The sequence below is a fragment of the Scyliorhinus torazame genome, chromosome 17, assembly GCF_047496885.1.
Source record: "Scyliorhinus torazame isolate Kashiwa2021f chromosome 17, sScyTor2.1, whole genome shotgun sequence".
NCBI lineage: Eukaryota > Metazoa > Chordata > Chondrichthyes > Carcharhiniformes > Scyliorhinidae > Scyliorhinus > Scyliorhinus torazame.
In genome coordinates this window covers 147,675,946-147,694,302 of record NC_092723.1, presented here as the reverse complement: position 1 = coordinate 147,694,302, position 18,357 = coordinate 147,675,946, and the positions used below count along the sequence as shown (strand labels likewise).

The window sequence follows — 18,357 nt, the reverse complement described above, 5'->3', positions numbered from 1 at the left end:
TTGCACAAAGCACCACGGTATTTCCTGCTCATCACAGTCACACCCTTACAGATGTACCCACATTTACCCACAGATCACATCTGACTCGCTGACTACCAGCTCTTCTAGCACAGCAGGTGCATTCTCTAAACACACCATGCAATTTTTCCAATAACACACTCCCACTTTTCTTGCAGGATAAGGTTGCACAGAATTTCTGACGGCAGATTAGTTTTGGAGGAGGTGCCCATCTACACACGGTCAGGTTCCAGTGTATTATGGGCTTCCAGTGAATACTTAAAAAACATAGGTCCAGATTTTCACCATGGCAGAGAGTAAAAATGGTGGATGAGCCCAGAAATCCTTAGTCCCACCCCAGCATGGCACATCCTATTTTTGCAGGGATGGGGCTGGAGTCGGGCCAGGGTTCATGCATGTGGGGTATATAGAGACCATTTAAATCACCAGCTGCCTCCACAGAAGTGATATTTTGATAGCTCAGGAGTGTGAAACCCAGAGTTTGCAGTTAAGAGCTGGGTTTAACTTGGTGAATTCATTTAGTCAAGTTTTTGGAAAGGTTAGATATCCCTTTGCATCTTGTCTTGGGAGAACATTTGGGAGAGGTGATGCACCTTTTGGGATTGTTAAAATAAACATGATTATTTGTAAAAGGTGCCTTAGCTCGATGGAACTGTCAAGCTATCAAAGAACTGTCAGAATGTCAAAGAACTGGCAAAGGATACTAAGTGCATTGGTATGGAGGGATAAGTGCAAAGGGTGGTGGGTGTCAGAATGGTTTAGCATGAGTTGGCACTAACTTGGTATAAGGACTATAAAGTACTACAAGGATGTGGGGCATGGGTGTATGAATGGGGGTGCGTAAGGGACATGTGATGGTATTAGGTAGAATGGATGAGGCAAGGGAAGCATGTGGGGGGTGAGGGGGGTGAGCTGGAGTGGTGATTTTCGTTTCAATCATTTAAAAAATGTAATTCAATTAAGTGCCAGAGCACGGAGCTAAGCCTCTGCCCAACCTGCCTTTGCATCCGGCAACCTTCACACCCATTCTGGGGGTGGTGAACCTGACATGTGATCCAGCGCCCCCCCCCCACTCCACCAGAATGGAAATGTGATATCTAGGCAGCCATTTATAAAGATCTGATTTGCAGGATCGGGAATTCTCCTGTCTCTGGCACCCGCCCCGGGAGCAACAATCTTGGCCAAACAGTTTATTAAACTGGCCAGTGTATATCAATTGATCTGTGATCTTTTGGCTTCTGGGATCCGGATAACTCTTGAGTTTCAAGGAAATGCTGAATTAAATTTGGACATTCACAGCTGTCCAAAGAATTCATTTGTCCCTTTGTTTAAGGATGGACTGTCAACAAACAAACTATCGCACTACAGCCAGTCCATCTTTATGTTTCAGCATGGACAAAAGAAATATCGTAACGCAATGTGTGTTTGACAAATGTGAATGGATTCCCATCAATCTCATTGTATTATTGATGGTTTCTCATCCCAACTAGACTGGACAGATTTCAAAGTGTCCACCAACACAGGGATGCGTAATCAACTCCATACCCTCATTTGCTAAAAAGGACTTTGAATTTGTACAAGTCACATGATGAGGATGCCAGTTTTTAATCTACTTTAAAAATCCAGTAAGAAGTTGCTTAGAGGTAGAAATCCATCAAAGAGCCAGCAAATCTCCTGCTATTCAACAGCTAGACCTTGAAAGTGAGCAAAGAACTCTCCCCAACCTGTTCAAACTTCAAATTCACCTGAGGACAAACCTCCCAGAAAGTCAACTAAAAAGAGCTCTGCAGCTTATTGAGAATTCCTCTGTTTTACCAGACCTTTATTTCAAGCAAAGGATCAACTCATAAGAAACTACAGGCCATATGCAAAAGAGGCTGCAACAATCATAAGTTGTCATTTTCCCTAGGTTCTAACCAATCTTCTGCGTGGGTGATAATGTGGTAAGTTGAGTGACGATGGCATTTTAAATCTCCGGGGCAAGTGTGTGTGATAATGAATAGCTTTCTTTATTTTTAAATCCACAAAAAGCCTGCTGCTGGAAATATGTACAATTGGGATAGTCAATTTAGGGCAGGAAAACACACGTCCTCAGATACAAAACGCACTGATCATGGGAAAAAAAGATATAAATTCTGTCTGTGACAACACCCTCCTCTCCTTCCTTGTAGGAAGTGAGCTGACCACCATGGGTATGATTTGACACAAGACTGTGTCAACGCTGGAGGAGATATTGTATACGTTTGTTTTCCACATCTGACATCTATCTCAACAAGTACATTCTGCATGACCAGTTGAAGATATTTTCACACACTTTTCTCTCTCTGCTCTCCCATCACTCCCCAAGGTAACACTGGTCCTTCGCTCTCATTGCAGGTGCTGTAAATATGGAGTGAACTTTTAAATATCCTCTCGAAGACAGTTAAGGACGGGTAATACAGCTGCTCTCGGCTAGCGATGCCCACATCCCGTGAACAAATAAGAAAAACACCCACTTGGAGCCGGTTTTCAAACTTTCACCAAAATAAGACCTCTTCACCTCACCCAATCTCGCTTCTCAGTCAGGAGGTTGCATGACAGTGGGTGCAGAACGTAAGTTGGCACTTGGTTGGCAGAGGGGATATAAATGGACTTGGGAGTAGATGAATGGGCATAGGGTGGCACAGCCGGTATGGAGGCCATGGAAGTGTGGTATAATGTGGGATGGTGTGTATGAGGTGCCATGGTGGGTGGATGGACGGCCATAAATTTCCATGGCAGGAATGGAGGGTTATGGGGTGATGCGAGGTGGCATGGGTTGTCATGGGTAGGACATTCGGAGTGTGTGGGCGGGGTGAGGGCTGGAGGGATACTTCATTCTTTCTATTTAAATTTTGGAAGCAGGGCTAGATCCCAGAGACAGGCTCTCCACCAACCCGTCACCTGACCTGGCAGCCTCCTTGGCTCTTCCAGGATTGCCAGTCTTGACTTTTAATCTAACCTGCACCCCTCTCTGTAATTAAAATCCAAAGTCCGGGCAGCCACTTGTGGAGTCTGGAATTCACCCGACTATCTGACCTGGGAGCAAAAGTCCGGTCTAGAATTAAGGTCATTGACCTTTCAAGAGTTGGCAGAAAGGAAACAGATAGTGTGGAAAAAACACAAGAAAGGGTGGAAGACAGGTGAGAATAAATAACAGAAGAGATAATTGTGCGGGGTCAAAGGGAGTAGTGATGGGGGAAAAAAGAAATAAAGAAGCAAAATATGTGCCGCGAGCAAGTGCGCTTCTGGCTGAACGCAAAAGAAAGACAAAAAGCCAAACATTAATAGCAAAGGAAACAAAATGGTAGCCGGGATTACGGCCTGAAATTGTTGAACACAATATTGAGTGCAGAGGTCCCGTTCACAAGCATGTGTTGTGCTCCATTGAAACAGTGCAAAAGGCCAAGGACAGAGAGGTCAGCGTGAGGACAAAGTGGAAAATTCAAATGAGAGGTGGCTGGCGTGCTCACCATCATGCTCGCAGTCTGAATGTAAGTGTTTGGCAAATCGGTCACCGAATCTGGATGATGAAATGCCACTGTGGATAGGATTGCGCTTCTGAAACACAGATTTCCAAAAGTCACGTGGCTGGCTTCTATTTTGAGATCCAAACAGTTCTACAATCATTTTAGAGCCATATTCATCACTTCATCACTTGCTTGTCCCAGCAAAAATTATTATGTGATAATGCATATTACTGCAAAGCCTATTTTAAATATGTTACAATAATTACATATTCAATTCACTACTTTACATTCATGTGATAAACATGATTGCATTTATCAATAACTGTCATCAGTAGCAACAAAAGCAAAGCTCAGAACTGGAAACCTTGATCTTGAACCAGTCACCTGGGAAAAATCACACTTCGCCTCATTGCAAAGTAATAAATAATAATAATATTATTTCCAGTCACAAGTAGGCTTACATTAACACTGCAATGAAGTTAGTGAGAAAAGCCCATTGTGGCCACATTCTGGCGCCTGTTCGGGTACACAGAGGGAGAATTCAGAATGTCCAATTCACCTAACGGGCACGTCTTTCGGGACTTGTTGGGGGGGAAACAGAAGCACTCGGAGGAAACTCAGACAGGCACAGGGAGAACGTGCAGACTCTGCACAGACAGTGACCCAAGCCGGGAATCGAACCTGGGACCCTGCCGTTGTGAAGCAACAGTGCTAACCCATGTGCTACCATGCCGAAAAGTAAGCTTTTCTTTCAGATTATTGTACTCAATATTGTTCCTAATGAATAAGCTTCAAAGTAAATATTTTTATTCGTACATAGGTACATCAAGGAGAAAAGCCTCATTAGTATTATCCAATCTACTGAAGGAAAGGCAAGTAAATGAGAGAAGGTATCCAAATATCACGGGCAAAAAAAACCAATGAGGGATTTCAAGACACCAAGAAGAAATAATACAACACTATTTGGAATCACAATGTCACTACAACTGATAATGAAATGATTGGACACAAAACATTGCCATTACAAAGTCTGCTGCTAAATTTCACCGCACCAGGGTAATATTCAAATACAAAGCATGTGGGTGAATTCCACCATAAAAGTCATCAACTGAAGGATCCTTTAAGAAATGCGTAATCTTTGCAATAGTGATATGAGCGTCAGGCCAATTATATGATTTTGAAATTGATAATAATTTACCTTCCGGCGCTTGAATTTTTTTCTAATATTTAAATTATTCCAGTTATCATCGAATTTACAGTGCAGAAGGAGGCCATTCGGCCCATCGAGTCTGCACCAGCTCTTAGAAAGAGCACCCTACGCAAGGTCAACACCTCCACCCTATCCCCATAACCCAGTAACCCCACCCAACACTAAGTGCAATTTTGGACACTAAGGGCAATTTAGCATGGCCAATCCACCTAACCTGCACATCTTTGGACTGTGGGAGGAAACCGGAGCACCTGGAGGAAACCCACGCACACACGGGGAGGATGTGCAGACTTCGCACAGACAGTGACCCAAGCCGGAATCGAACCTGGGACGCCTGGAGCTGTGAAGCAATTATGCTATCTGCAATGCTACCGTGCTGCCCTCAGATAGATTAGATATATCGTTCATACAAATCTCTAGTCAGGCCACACCAGAAGTACTGTTCACCACACGTTGAAAGGCTAAATTGGCCTTAGAGAGAATGCAACTTAGATTCACCAGAATGATACCCAATCTTCATGGACTAATTTACAAGGGGGAGTATACAAACTAGGGCTGTACTACCTGGAATTTAGAGGATTAAGGAGTGATTTGATTGAGATTTCCAAGATACTAAGGGAAACAAAACAGTTGGGGTAGATAGAAATTAACTATTTCTGCTGGTTGGGTAGAGTAGAATTTGGGTCACAGTCTAAAAATTAAATCCAGAATTTTCAGCAGGGAAACAGAAAACAATTCTACATGCAAAAGATGATCAAGCTCGGAGATCTCTTCTCAAAATGCTGTGGGTGCTAGGTCAATTTTAAATCTGAGATTAATTGACTTTTGTTAACCTAAGTTATTAAGGGATGTGGGGCAAAAGGGAATAATATGGAGTTAGGTCACACTCTGCATCTGAGCCAAGTTCCTGAAAGGTGTCATTGACCATCTCTGAATGGGATGTTCTTATCGGCAAGTAATTAGCATTTGACCTGCTACTCCAGTTGGAATAGAGTTGGGACAAGGTGACTGCTGCAGGATTCATGGCTTTTGACCAGATTGCACGGAGCACTGCTTATGGTTGCAAACAAGCTGGAAGTTGGGGAATGGTAGATCGTTTCTGTTGAGGAAGATGCCAGTGTGGTGATGGGTAGCATGCAGAGCAATTTAATTGCAGTTTATGCCCCCTTACCCATTGAGGGAGTCTGCTATGCATGTAAAGTTAGTCACAATCATGTCCTGTTTCACTTGGTCCATGTGGCAAGGGATTTTTTAAAATTCATTTACGGGATGTGTGTGTTGCTGGTTAGAGCAGCATTTATTGCCCACCCTAGATGCCCTTCAGAAGATAGTGGTGAGCTCCCTTCTTGAACCCTGGCAGTCCCGGAGGTATAGGTACACCCACAGTGCTGTTAGGGAGGAGTTCAAGGATTTTGACCCAGCGACAGTGAAGGAACGGCGATATATTTCTAAGTCAGAATGGTGAGTGACTTGGAAGGACAACCCCAGGTTGTGGGATTCCCAGGTATCTGCTGCTCTTGTCCTTCTAGATGGGAGTGGTCATGAATTTGGAAGGTGCTGCCAAATGACCTTGGCATGTTACTACAGTGCATTTTGTAGATGGTACACATGACTGCCATAGTTCCTCAGTAGTGGAGGGATTTAATGTTTGTGGAAGGGTAGCAATCAATCGAGCTGCTTTGTCCTGGATGGTATCAAGCTTCTTGAGTGTTGATAGAGCTGCACTCATCCAGGAAAGTAGAGGATATTCCATTACACTCCTGTCTTGTGCCTTGTAGATGATGCACAGGCTTTTAGGGGTCAGGAGGTGAGATACTCCCCGTAGGATTCCTAGCTTTTGACCTTCCATGGTAGCCACAGTATTAATATGTCTAATCCAGGTCCGTTTCTGATCAATGGTAAAGTCCAGGATGCCGATTGTCGGGGATTCAGCGATGGTTAGATCATTTCTTGTCGGAGATGGTTATTGCCTGGCACTTGTGTGGGGCGACTGTAACTTGCCAGCCCAAGCCTGGATATTGTCCAGGTTTCGCTCCATTATCTGAGGAGTCGCGAATGGTGTTGAACATTGTGCAGTCATCTGCGAACATCCTCACTGATGCATGATCAATTACACAAAGACTAAAGTTGGATACAACTGTGGCTTTATTACAGTCAGATGCGTGGCCTCCTGCTGCAGCTGGCGAAATGGCAGGGCACTGGAGGTCATGCGTATTTATCCAGTGCTCCGGGGTGGAGGCAGCTGGCAGGAGCTACCGGCGAACCTGTAGTGCAGGTCCTACCTTACATCTCCTATTACAGTGGTTCACCACATTCACCCCCTGTTAAAAATGAGTCCGGCAGGGGTGACGTGAAACTATATACAATTAGTGCAATTATGTACAGTGGTAGGAAAAAGAAAAGTCCATGTTGACGGTCCGGAGTCCGTCAAAGGTTCAGCCCGTCCGGTGCCTTGGTGCTTCGTTGGGAGCGGCATAACGGTGGCAGCAAAGTCGGTGGTGGCGGTGGTGGAGGTGGCACCGATGGCGGTGGTGCTGATGCTGGCCAGTCATTGGGGAACTCCGGGAGCGTGCCAAAGTCCTCTTCGTCCTCTTGCGCGAAAAAGGGGAGGGGGGGTGGTCTGGTGGGGTCAATATTGGTGGCGCGGTGGGAGGGGGGGCGCATGGGTGGGGGGAGGGTGTTGGGGTGGAAACTGACGGTGCCAGGTCCCTGAGTGAGACAGTATCTTGGCGGCCGTCGGGGAACTCAACGTAGGCATATTGAGGGTTGGCGTGGAGCAGGTGAACCATGTCCACCAAGGAGTCAGCCTTGTGGAGTCAGACGTGCCTAAGGAGAAGGACCGGTCCTGGAACTGCGAGCCAAGTGGACTTCCTAGGGAAGGTAAAGACACGCTCATGGGGTGTGGTATTAGTGGCGATGCACAATAGTGACCGGATGGAGTGTAAAGCGTCAGGGAGGATCTCCTGCCAGCGAGAGGTTGGGAGGTTCCTGGACCGTAGGGCCAGCTGGACGGCCCTCCAAACCGTGCCATTCTCCCGTTCTACTTGCCCGTTTCCCCGGGGGTTGTAGCTGGTCGTCCTGCTGGAGGATGTAGGCGGAGAAACCGAACAGGGCGAAGATGGTGCTGAGGGCCTTGATGACGGTGGCAGATGTCATATCGGGACATGGGATGGCGAAGGGGAATCTGGAATACTCGTTGACCACACTGAGAATGTACGTGTTATGGTCAGTGGAGGGGAGGGGCCATTTGAAATCCACGCTGAAGCGTTCAAAGGGGGGGGGGGGGGGGGGGAGTCTTCACCAGGCGCACACGGTCCGGCCAGTAGAAGTGCGGCTTGCATTCCGCACAGACCTGGCAGTCCCTGGTGACTGTCCTTACTTCCTCGACGGAGTAGGGCAGATTGCGAGCTTTGACCAGATGGTACAATCGAGTGACCCCCGGGTGACAAAGGCTGTCGTGTAGGGCCCGGAGTTGGTCCACTTGTGCGCTGGCACATGTACCTCGGGAGAGGGCGTCTGGGGGCTCATTGAGTTTACCGGGGCGATACAAGATATCGTAATTATAGGTGGAGAGCTCGATTCTCCACCGCAAGATTTTATCATTTTTGATCTTGCCCCGCTGTGTGTTATTGAACATGAAGGCTACCGACCGTTGGTCCGTAAGGAGAGTGAATCTCTTACCGGCCAGGTAATGCCACCAATGCCGCACAGCTTCAACGATAGCTTGGGCCTCCTTTTCGACGGATGAGTGTCGAATTTCAGAGGCATGAAGGGTGCGGGAAAAGAATGCCACGGGTCTGCCTGCCTGGTTTAGAGTGGCGGCAAGGGCGACGTCTGAAGCGTCGCTTTCTACTTGGAAAGGCAGTGACTTGTCCACTGCGCGCATCCCGGCCTTGGCGATGTCTGCTCTGATGTGGGCGAAAGCGTGTTGTGCCTCAGCCGCGAGGGGGAATTGGGTGGTCTGGATGAGTGAGCGGGCTTTGTCCGCATAGTTTGGGACCCACTGAGCGTAGTAGGAAAAGAACCCCAGGCAGCGTTTGAGGGCCTTGGGGCAGTGGGGGAGGATGTAGTAATTCCATGCGGTCGGGGTCGGGCCCGAGAAGTCCTTTTTGGACTATATAGCCGAGATTGGCTAACCGGGTCATGCTGAACACACACTTCTCTTTGTTATAAGTCAGGTTGAGAAGAGTGGCAGTGCGGAGGAATTTATCGAGGTTGGCATCATGGTCCTGCTGGTCATGGCCGCAGATGGTGACATTATCTAAGTACGGAAAGGTGGCCCGCAAACCGTACTGGTTGACCATTCGGCCATCTCTCTTTGGAAGACCGAGACCCCGTTTGTGACACCAAAAGGGACCCTAAGGAAATGGTAGAGGCGACCGTCCGCCTCGAAGGCCATGTATGGCCGGTCTGACTTCCGGATGGGGAGCTGGTGGTAGGCGGATTTCAGGTCAATTGTTGAGAAGACCCGGTACTGCTCAATCTGATTGACCATATCAGATATGCGTGGGAGGGGATACGCGTCGAGCTGTGTGTACCGATTGATAGTCTGGCTGTAGTCCACGACCATCCTGTGTTTCTCCCCAGTTTTAACCACTACCACTTGGGCTCTCCAGGGGCTGTTGCTGGCCTCGATAATACCCTCCTTAAGCAGCCGCTGGACTGACAAGTCACAATGTCACAAGTAGGCTTACATTAACGCTGCAATGAGGTTACTGTGAAAATTCCCTTGTCGCCATACTCCGGCGCCTGTTTGCTACACTGAGGGAGAATTCACAATGTCCAATTCACCTAACAAGCATGTCTTTCAGTACTTGTGGGAGGAAACTGGAGCACCCGGAGGAAACTCACGCAGAAACAGGGAGAACGTGCAGACTCCGCACAGGCAGTGACCCAAGCCAGGAATCAAACCCAGTTCCCTGGCGCTGTGAAGCAACAGTGCTAACCACTGTGCAACCATGCCACCCTTTACTGGTGACTGAGAGTAGACTGATAGGGCAGTAATTGGCTGGGTTGGATTTGTCCTCTTTCTTGTGTACAGGACACACCTGGGCAATTTCCCACATAGTCGGGTAGATGCCGGTATTCTAGCTGTACTGGAACAGTTTGGCCGGGGGTGTGACAGGTTCTGGAGCACAAGTCTTCATTCAGTACTATGGCTGGAATATTGTCAGGGCCCACAGCCTTTGCAGTATCCAGTGTCTCCAACTGTTTCTTGATATCATATGGAGTATGAAGTTAATCGTATTGGCTGAAGACTGACATCTGTGATGCTGAGCACCTCTGAATGGGATATGATTGCCCCTCCTGGAGAATTACTTGGGGCTGTCCATGAGGCAGAAGTGCACAGCGAACTGTGAGATATCATTGTTGCCCCTGATGGAGCCCAAGAGGACCCAATGACGTAAATATTAAGGGCCACAATGGCCTTCACAGCCTTGGGCTGTGCAGTCCATCCCCTAGTTTGATGCTACAATTGTGATTGCAGCAGATGACATAGCTCTGAGACAGCCTGCTAAGTGAGGCACAAGCATGTCACGCGTTGACTTCTGATCAGGTTGAGAAATGAAAAGCATTTCCTGAAAGATCTGCCACTATGAATGGCGTCCATCACCCTGTCACCACCTACTCCAGCCCCAGTCCGAGACCTACCAGACCCGATGTGAGTAAAATAAAAAATTTGAAGGCCAGACATTCCAGCTCCATGAAACAGTTATTCCCACAATTTAAAATGTTAGTGGTTGAGTGGAGAACATTTTCAAGGAAAGGCTTAGAAGGTGACGAGCAGCCTATCAGGATAAACTATAAGAGGGTTGAGCAGGGTGCTGCTGATCACTAGGGCTGTCGATAACTGGGTGAGTTTCTCAGCCCGGCGACGTGGCAGACTAATTTTCCCAATTGATTCTAAGATGAACGGAATGCCCTTATTTACTATAATAATGCGCTTTCTGAATCTGCCAGATGTGCAATCATCGGGCCAAGGCCCAAATCAATATAGTGCTTCCCAAATTTCCACTGCGAGATGGATGCAAATGCATTCCCTGTCATATTGGAACCTTAATTGCCCTTTCCTTGACTCTTGAGTCATATTCAGGGTGCAATTTTCAGCCCACGTTAACCGTCAGCAAGAACAACGCGGATGCAAAATCCTGCAAAGTTGTGTATTCCGATTTCCCATGGCCCGCTGGTGATGCAATGAGGCGCATGCCCAGAAAGAGCAGGAACCTCACTTCAATACATTTTAATATACTTACCGCGTACCACCACCCCCCCTCCTCCCTCCCCCACCACCACATGATCGACCCTCACTGAATTTAATGTCACATCGGAGTCATTTACAACAGGTTTGGGAAAATCAGTTGAGGGGATCCCCTCCAGTGGCGCAAAGCCAGGGGGAGAAGGCCATGCTCGTGCCAACCTGGCAGTGCCAGCCTGTCTTTTTAAATGGCGCCCCGATCTCTGTGGAGCCAGCCTTGTAGGTCTATCAGGCTTCACCTCACCAAAGTGATGACGTATAACATGCCCCCTGAATATTGTTTTTTCAGAGTGGCTCAAAATCTAGAATAAAAACTCAGCTGTGCAGCAGGAGAGCTTACTCGTCGAGTTTCAGTCAAGGTCTGACACTGACAAAATATGGGAAAATTCTGCCCTCAATCTCTCCTGTCTCTAGGGGAATCTTCGAGATATCATTGAAAAATGCAGAGAGAGCAGTTTATGTGGTTGCCTATTACACATGGGATGTCATCTTCAGGGAGCCATTTTATAGAAGAAACAACAAGGATTACGGTTGGGAATGATTAGAAGTGTGAGTTTGTAATTGAGGGGTGCATATTGGCTTTGACTCAAACTAAACAAAACCCCAAACCTGAGCCGGTTCATTCATTCTAATTTGGAAGTTGCTTAAGTGTCAGTGTACAATCGCTTAATCATAATAAACACAAAATTACTCATTCCAAGTGGAGATAGTTTACCCTATTGGAATGCATAATAAATCATACACAGATCTGCCAACACAAGGGTCTCAGGTCTGTTATATCATGTTAGTGCATTACAGTAATGAGAGTTCAGAAAACACAGTGCCCTATTGATTTTTAAGCCAAATAATTTCAATTTGCTTCAGTTTACAAGAGAACGCGCACAGATTACAAGCCAAAAAAGCTGCAAATGACTTGCATTGACTCACCCCTTCAGAAGACTGGATCCCAGTGGACAGAGCATAGTCGAGCTAAACTTTCCAAAATTGCTTTCAACCTAAAGGCTGACAAATTCTAAAAAGTGTTCAATCTATGTGCAAAGAACTGTGACGGAAACAGCCATGCTTTAATATGTTTGCATGTAGTGACAGAAATGAAGTTTATTGGGTAAAATATGGCTCAATTAATTTTGACTTCCAAAAAATAGTGGGAGTGTGGTTACGATGCACACTTGAAAAATAAAAGATATCCAACAAAAAAGATCCCTTCACCGTTTGATTAATGATACTGGTGAGTGGGAAGTAGTTAATCTGCCAAACTTTAAAAATATATAATCTTTATCCCTAAAATGTATTTTCGCATCCTTCCTGATGCTATTGAACATTTGATAACAATAGAACTGGATCAGAAATTATACTTAATGAGAATCAGAAGCCCAAAAGATTGCATGATGTAAACTTTCAATACATCAGGCCAATTATTACATACCACTAGTCCTATTTCTAAGTGATGTTATAGATCCCCAACACAAACATAGTTCTCCCTCTGTGCAGCTTCACAAATGTAATTAACTACTCTGAGATTTTATGATCCAGATTATTCTCTATGAAACATCAGTAATGCGATCATCACTGCGAGGCACTCTATTTGTGTGGTTATGCCCCAAATTTACAAATGGCAATGTGCCTAAAACATATGCCATTTCCCTGGGACCTTCATAAGTATGGTTAATAGCAACTATTTTAAAGAAGGTGCCAGATGTTCTGTTGATTCGCACAATGTAAGCTATGTTTAAAAGTTATGTAATTATACTTCCACAGACCAAGCTCAAATTCAAAATCTACCTCATTGCAAAAGAACAAAATAAATGTCATCAAACTGCACAAGTAAAATGCACTGAACAAATCTTATTTTCTATTAGATTCAATTTTTTTAAGAAGTCTACCAAACCAATAAACACCAATAATAATACAGGCTGTCACGTACACCAAAACACTTCTACCACTTTCAATGCTTGGAATTCCTCTTCCATGCAGAATGGTTAAATATAAAGGTCTAATCTTGGCAACAAATGTTACTAATTATGCAGATTGTAGTACTTAGCTCACTCAATGCAGTCAAGCCCATTGTCATTGATCACCTACAGACAAAAACACCATTTACAAGTCAAATCAATTTGATATAATATAAGCTTGTTTTCCTGTTTTCTGACTTATAGTGCAGCGGTTTCAAAATGTGCTTAATTTTATCAATTTACACAAAATCAGATGTAAGCCCACCAGCATTCAACTACAATACAACAAAACTGTTTAAAAAAGGATAGAAATTAAAACAAAATGATGTCTATGTCCATATAGACATAGCCGGTGCAGACTCGATGGGCCGAATGGCCTCCTTCTGCACTGTAAATTCTATGACATATTCTATGACATATCATTTTTAATAAGTATACTGAACCTCAAATTGCACATCATTCAATACATGTTCCTTGTCGAATTGACTCTTTAGCTGTATCGCACTTGGATCAAACAGTGAATTGAAGTAACACTAAAAATCCTTGATAATAAAAATTGAAATAATTTTTTTTATTATTTTCTACATCAAATTAAATTAGACCACAAGATAACCCAATATTCCAATGTAAATTTGTGCCATCTGAACATTAAGATTAGGGAAATAAAGTTCAGTGGCAAAGCAGATTACTCATCGTCAATTATTTCTTTCCATTTCAATTGCTTCAAAATGCTCAGATATCTTTCAGAAAGTGAAAATGCACATCAGACAGACCTGTTTTAAATGTACCTCTTTTTATTCTCTTTGTTTCTTGCTAAGCCCAAAGCACTCATCACCTTCTCGAATCTCCTATTCCCTGGCAGTACTGCCAGAATACATGTCTCTTTTTTTAGAAACTCAAAAATTCTTGTGTTCCTGAATACGACAGTTTATCCTGTTGTCGTGACAGATGGTCAGACAGGGAAGAGCATGAAAATACTAAATACTTCATAAGCTCAGCAGAGTTTCTGATGCACTGTACTCCACACTTTGGCACACAGGCAATGCAATTTCTCCTTTGTAGTCCAACCAATGTTACTGTAACCCTTTGAGAAATGTGTCCGTGTGTTTGCAGCAATCCAAAATATTGCTTTGTGATTTTACAACAAAACATTACTCTTGGTATCTCTTCATGTAGCACTAAAAAGGTTCAGCACGTTATGCTAAATAAATGAGTCAGAATAATAATAACAATTAAAATAATCCAAAAAAAAACCACATTCAAATACAACAAAATGTTAAGACAATACAATACTTAAAGTTCGAAAACTGGATGGGAATAAGGGAATTAATGTGCACAATAGAGCATTATTTAAATATTCAGCACAGTGTGAAACTCATATAATTAAAAAATAAATGCCACACACTTCAATGCATACTCAATCCTCACAGGGTTAACACTCACAGGTATAAGACACACAGCTTCCAAGCACATAATGTTCTGCATTGTTATATTGCATCGCTCTGCCATTCATTCCAGCAGTTTTACAAATCTCCATCCGAATAACCAAGCCAACAGTCACATACGAACACTAACCTTTCCGTATTAATTTATGTTCTGCAATTCAGCAGGAACAAAAGCAACGCAGGAAAAGCAGCTATTCAGTGTCACATTGTCCCAAACGCCTCCCCAACAAGGAGCCTTGCAATTCAGCCCCCTCGCTCACAAGCTGTCCCTAATTGTTTCAAGTCTTCCTCTGCCTTACCTGAAGGGCATCTCCCATGACTGCAATTAGCTGCCAAGATTTCATTGTCGGCTGTGAAATGCCTCCTGTTCCCTCACCAGGAGAACCAGAGAGGTAGGGGAAGGAATGAGAAATACCCACGTGCTGGCAATATAAATGACTACAGACATCTGTCGCACTTACTGTGCATTCACTCTGTTCTGCTCTTCTGCCTCCCTTACAATGTTTGGATCAGGTACTGAATGCTCTTCGGCTGGCCCACAAAAAAGGAAAGGTCACAAAAAGGGCCAGGAGCAAAATATAGCAGGTCGCCTCTGCTGGGCTGAGGCCAATCTTTTGTTACTTATCCTGTATCACAAAGACACCCTATACAGCCTCATCAAGTCACTCCAAGGCAAATGACAGTACCTGAACCATTGAACTATCTATTTCTGCTGCATGTGGCTCTTCCTTGTTCTTTCAAGCATTAAATATGTCCCACATGACAGAATAGGGCACCTTGCAAAGTCTGTTGTCTCCACACATGCAAGCTAATTTACACTTAAGGCTGTAAATATTCCAATGCAGGTCAACAGCACCTTTTATTATTTAGGGCTTCCCCAACTCGATTTGAACTATCTTATAGAGAATGAAGCAGTCCCTGGTGCATTTTCTTATGCTTCAGCTTGAGTCCATACAATCATCTTATTACACAGTTCTCAGTCCTTCTTGACTAATTTAAAACATATTCTTTGGCTTCTTTACAGTTTGCTATTAAATGCCTCAAAGTGTTATACTTAACAGTCTCCGGATTACTCTGCTAATGTCGCTTGTTGGTGGTTTGGCACAGGACTGACTTGATAACCTAAACAATCCCTTTGTATGATTTGTTACATTCATGATCCCTTTGTAATCTTCCAAGGAAGCTTAATGGAACAGATAAAATAAACTATATGGCGATTTATGGTACCTGCTATCAGATAGCATTCAAAATCTGATTGCTGTTAGTGCTGGGTTGCCAGATATTTGTTGCAGACAGTAACTTTACAAGTAACCAATTATTACTCAATTAAGGAAGGAGGTAAAGTTAACAGTTCGGGCCAATGGATTGGATTTGTTTATTGTCACGTGTACCGAGGTACAGTGAAAAGTATTTTTCTGCGAGCAGCTCAACAGATCATTAAGTACATGGGAAAAAAAGGGAATAAAAGAAAATACATAATAGGGCAACACAACATATACAATGTAACTACATAAGCACTGGCATCGGATGAAGCATACAGGGTGTAGTGTTAATGAGGTCAGTCCATAAGAGGGTCATTTAGGAGTCTGGTGACAGTGGGGAAGAAGCTGTTTTTGAGTCTGTTCGTGTGTGTTCTCAGACTTCTGTATCTCCTGCCCAATGGAAGAAGTTGGAAGAGTGAGTAAGCCGGGTGGGAGGGATCTTTGATTATGCTGCCCGCTTTCCCCAGGCAGCGGGAGGTGTAGATGGAGTCAATGGATGGGAGGCAGGTTCGTGTGATGGACTGGGCGGTGTTCACGACTCTCTGAAGTTTCTTGCGGTCCTGGGCCGAGCAGTTGCCATACCAGGCTGTGATGCATCCCGATAGGATGCTTTCTATGGTGCATCTGTAAAAGTTGGTAAGGGATAATGTGGACATGCCGAATTTCCTTAGTTTCCTGAGGAAGTATAGGCGCTGTTGTGCTTTCTTGGTGGTAGCGTCGACGTGGGTGGACCAGGACAGATTTTTGGAGATGTGCACCCCTAGGAATTTGAAACTGCTAACCATCTCCACCTCGGCTCCGTTGATGCTGACAGGGTTGTGTACAGTACTTTGCTTCCTGAAGTCAATGACCAGCTTCTGCCTTCTGCCAATGGCCTTCTGCCAGAACCCCGATTGTTCGGGCGGGAATTTACTTGAAACATTAAGCCACCTTCCTCTCTCCACAGGCATTACCTGACCTGCTGAAGATTCCCATTCCCAGGATTTTCTTTTCCTATCTCAGGTATCGAGCATCTGCAGTGTTTAGGTTTCATTACTCAATTCAATCCTTTCTAGTAAGACAAAAGTTACATTTCCGTTGTCATTGAACAGGCCTGTAACATTAACCCACAGGACTTAAAAATAAATTATTTAAAATTTGATGTAATTTCGAGCTTTTCCTGCTCCAGAATATTTTAACCCTTTATACATTGACTGTTGTTTTTAGTTGTTTCAGCAGGAACATTTTCTCTTGGTTGGAATTTGTAAATGTGGAGCATTTGTAAAATTAAGTTTCTGTGGATGACTTGTCTCCTAAAGTTTTCATACAGGTTGTTTCCTATTTTTAAGAATGAGCTGGAATGGCCCCAATTAAAATTCACTGTTCTCCAGACTCCATTAAAGGAGCACGATTCAGCGGGCTCAAGTTAAATTCCACTGAACGATGTTCAGTGGAATTTAACTTGAGTCCGCTGTATCGCCGAGAAAGATAACGCTATTCAATGGCACTTTGCCATTTTTTCCACCTCGGTGAGGAGCTCACTATCGGGGCCACTCTTCAAGTGATTTCCTGCACCGAAGAGCTCAGATCGTCAGTGCAGGAAGACTACTCGTGGATCGGGGGGCCATTTTTAAAGGCAGCCCCGATTTTTCAACCCCCACCACGGCTTCAGGACCCCCCGCCATCACTTCACCCATCTTACTTCCTCCGGGGTCCTCGAACGCCCCCAACCCCACCTGTTCTGGGCAAGGCCACCCTATGGGGCTGACCCTTGGCATGGGAAACGTGTCACCTGGCACCTTAGCGCTGCCAGCCTGGCACCCTGGCAGTACCATCTGGACACCCTGGAAGTGCCAGTGCACTTGAGTGGCAGTGCCGAGGTGCCAGGCTGGCAGTGCCAAGGTGCTCAGGTGCCAGGCGATGTGATGGGTGCCACCGTGCCCTGTGCCCGACCACCCCGGGGCCTAAAATCCCCAGCGAGTCCCCCCGAGGTGCCATCACCACTGGTTCACGACTTAGAAATGGTGGGATCCTCCGTTTCCGAAACCAAATGTTGACGCCAACGCAGAATTCGTGGACTTTCATGACAGCAAAACTGGTGCCGCACCTGGACTGATTCTGTTACCGTTAAGGGGTCGCGTGGAACACAATCGATTCTAATGAGAAATGGTTGCGGATTTGCCGGTTTCGCAGTTGACACGGAGGAGGCTGACAAGCTGCAGCCGCATATACACACTTCACTCCCCACACACAACATCCCAGCCAACAAGGAAAGCAGCTCCATGCTTCACCGATGCCGAGCTGGAGACCCTCCTGGGCACCATGGTGGAGAGTAGGGTAAGCCTGTTTACCCTATCCCGGGAAGGAGGCTGCCAGCTGTCCCCGTTCGCCGAGCCTGGGTGCAGGTGGCAGAGGCGGTCAGCGCCACCAGCAACATCGTCTGGACCGGCCAGCAGTGCCGAAAAAAACTGCACAATCTCCTCAGGGCGGCCAGGGTGAGTAGGCAACACTGTGCCCCTGGCACCAACCCCTACCCCACACACTCAAAACCTGTGTGTCCCCCACCACCCGAAGGGCGGCCAAACCCCCACCCTGCATTACATGCCGGTGCCCATACCAACCACCATGGCCAGGTGCCCTGGTCACCGAGGCCACCAGCTACCCACCCCCTAGGCTGCATGCCTTGGACTGTATAACACTTCTGTTTCTCCTCTCCCTCCTCAGGTGAAGGCTGCACAGAACCGGCG

At 45.5% G+C, this 18,357-nt stretch overlaps 1 protein-coding gene across 9 annotated transcripts in view; it reads right to left on the bottom strand.

Moving 5' to 3' along the window:
* Positions 1–18,357, bottom strand: part of rbfox1 (RNA binding fox-1 homolog 1) — a 2,508,969-nt gene that overhangs the window by 1,767,583 nt on the left and 723,029 nt on the right. Inside the window, exon 1 of one of the 9 annotated variants that reach the window (XM_072481249.1) lies at positions 14,669–14,770. The exons of 5 other annotated variants lie outside the window; for them this stretch is intronic. In XM_072481249.1, the coding sequence (XP_072337350.1) occupies positions 14,669–14,713 (45 nt within the window). In that variant the 5' untranslated portion in view covers positions 14,714–14,770. Of the gene's footprint in view, positions 1–14,367; positions 14,425–14,499; positions 14,625–14,668; positions 14,771–18,357 lie in introns of those variants that run through there. 3 more of the 9 variants (XM_072481256.1, XM_072481263.1, XM_072481247.1) reach the window with 3 other exon arrangements.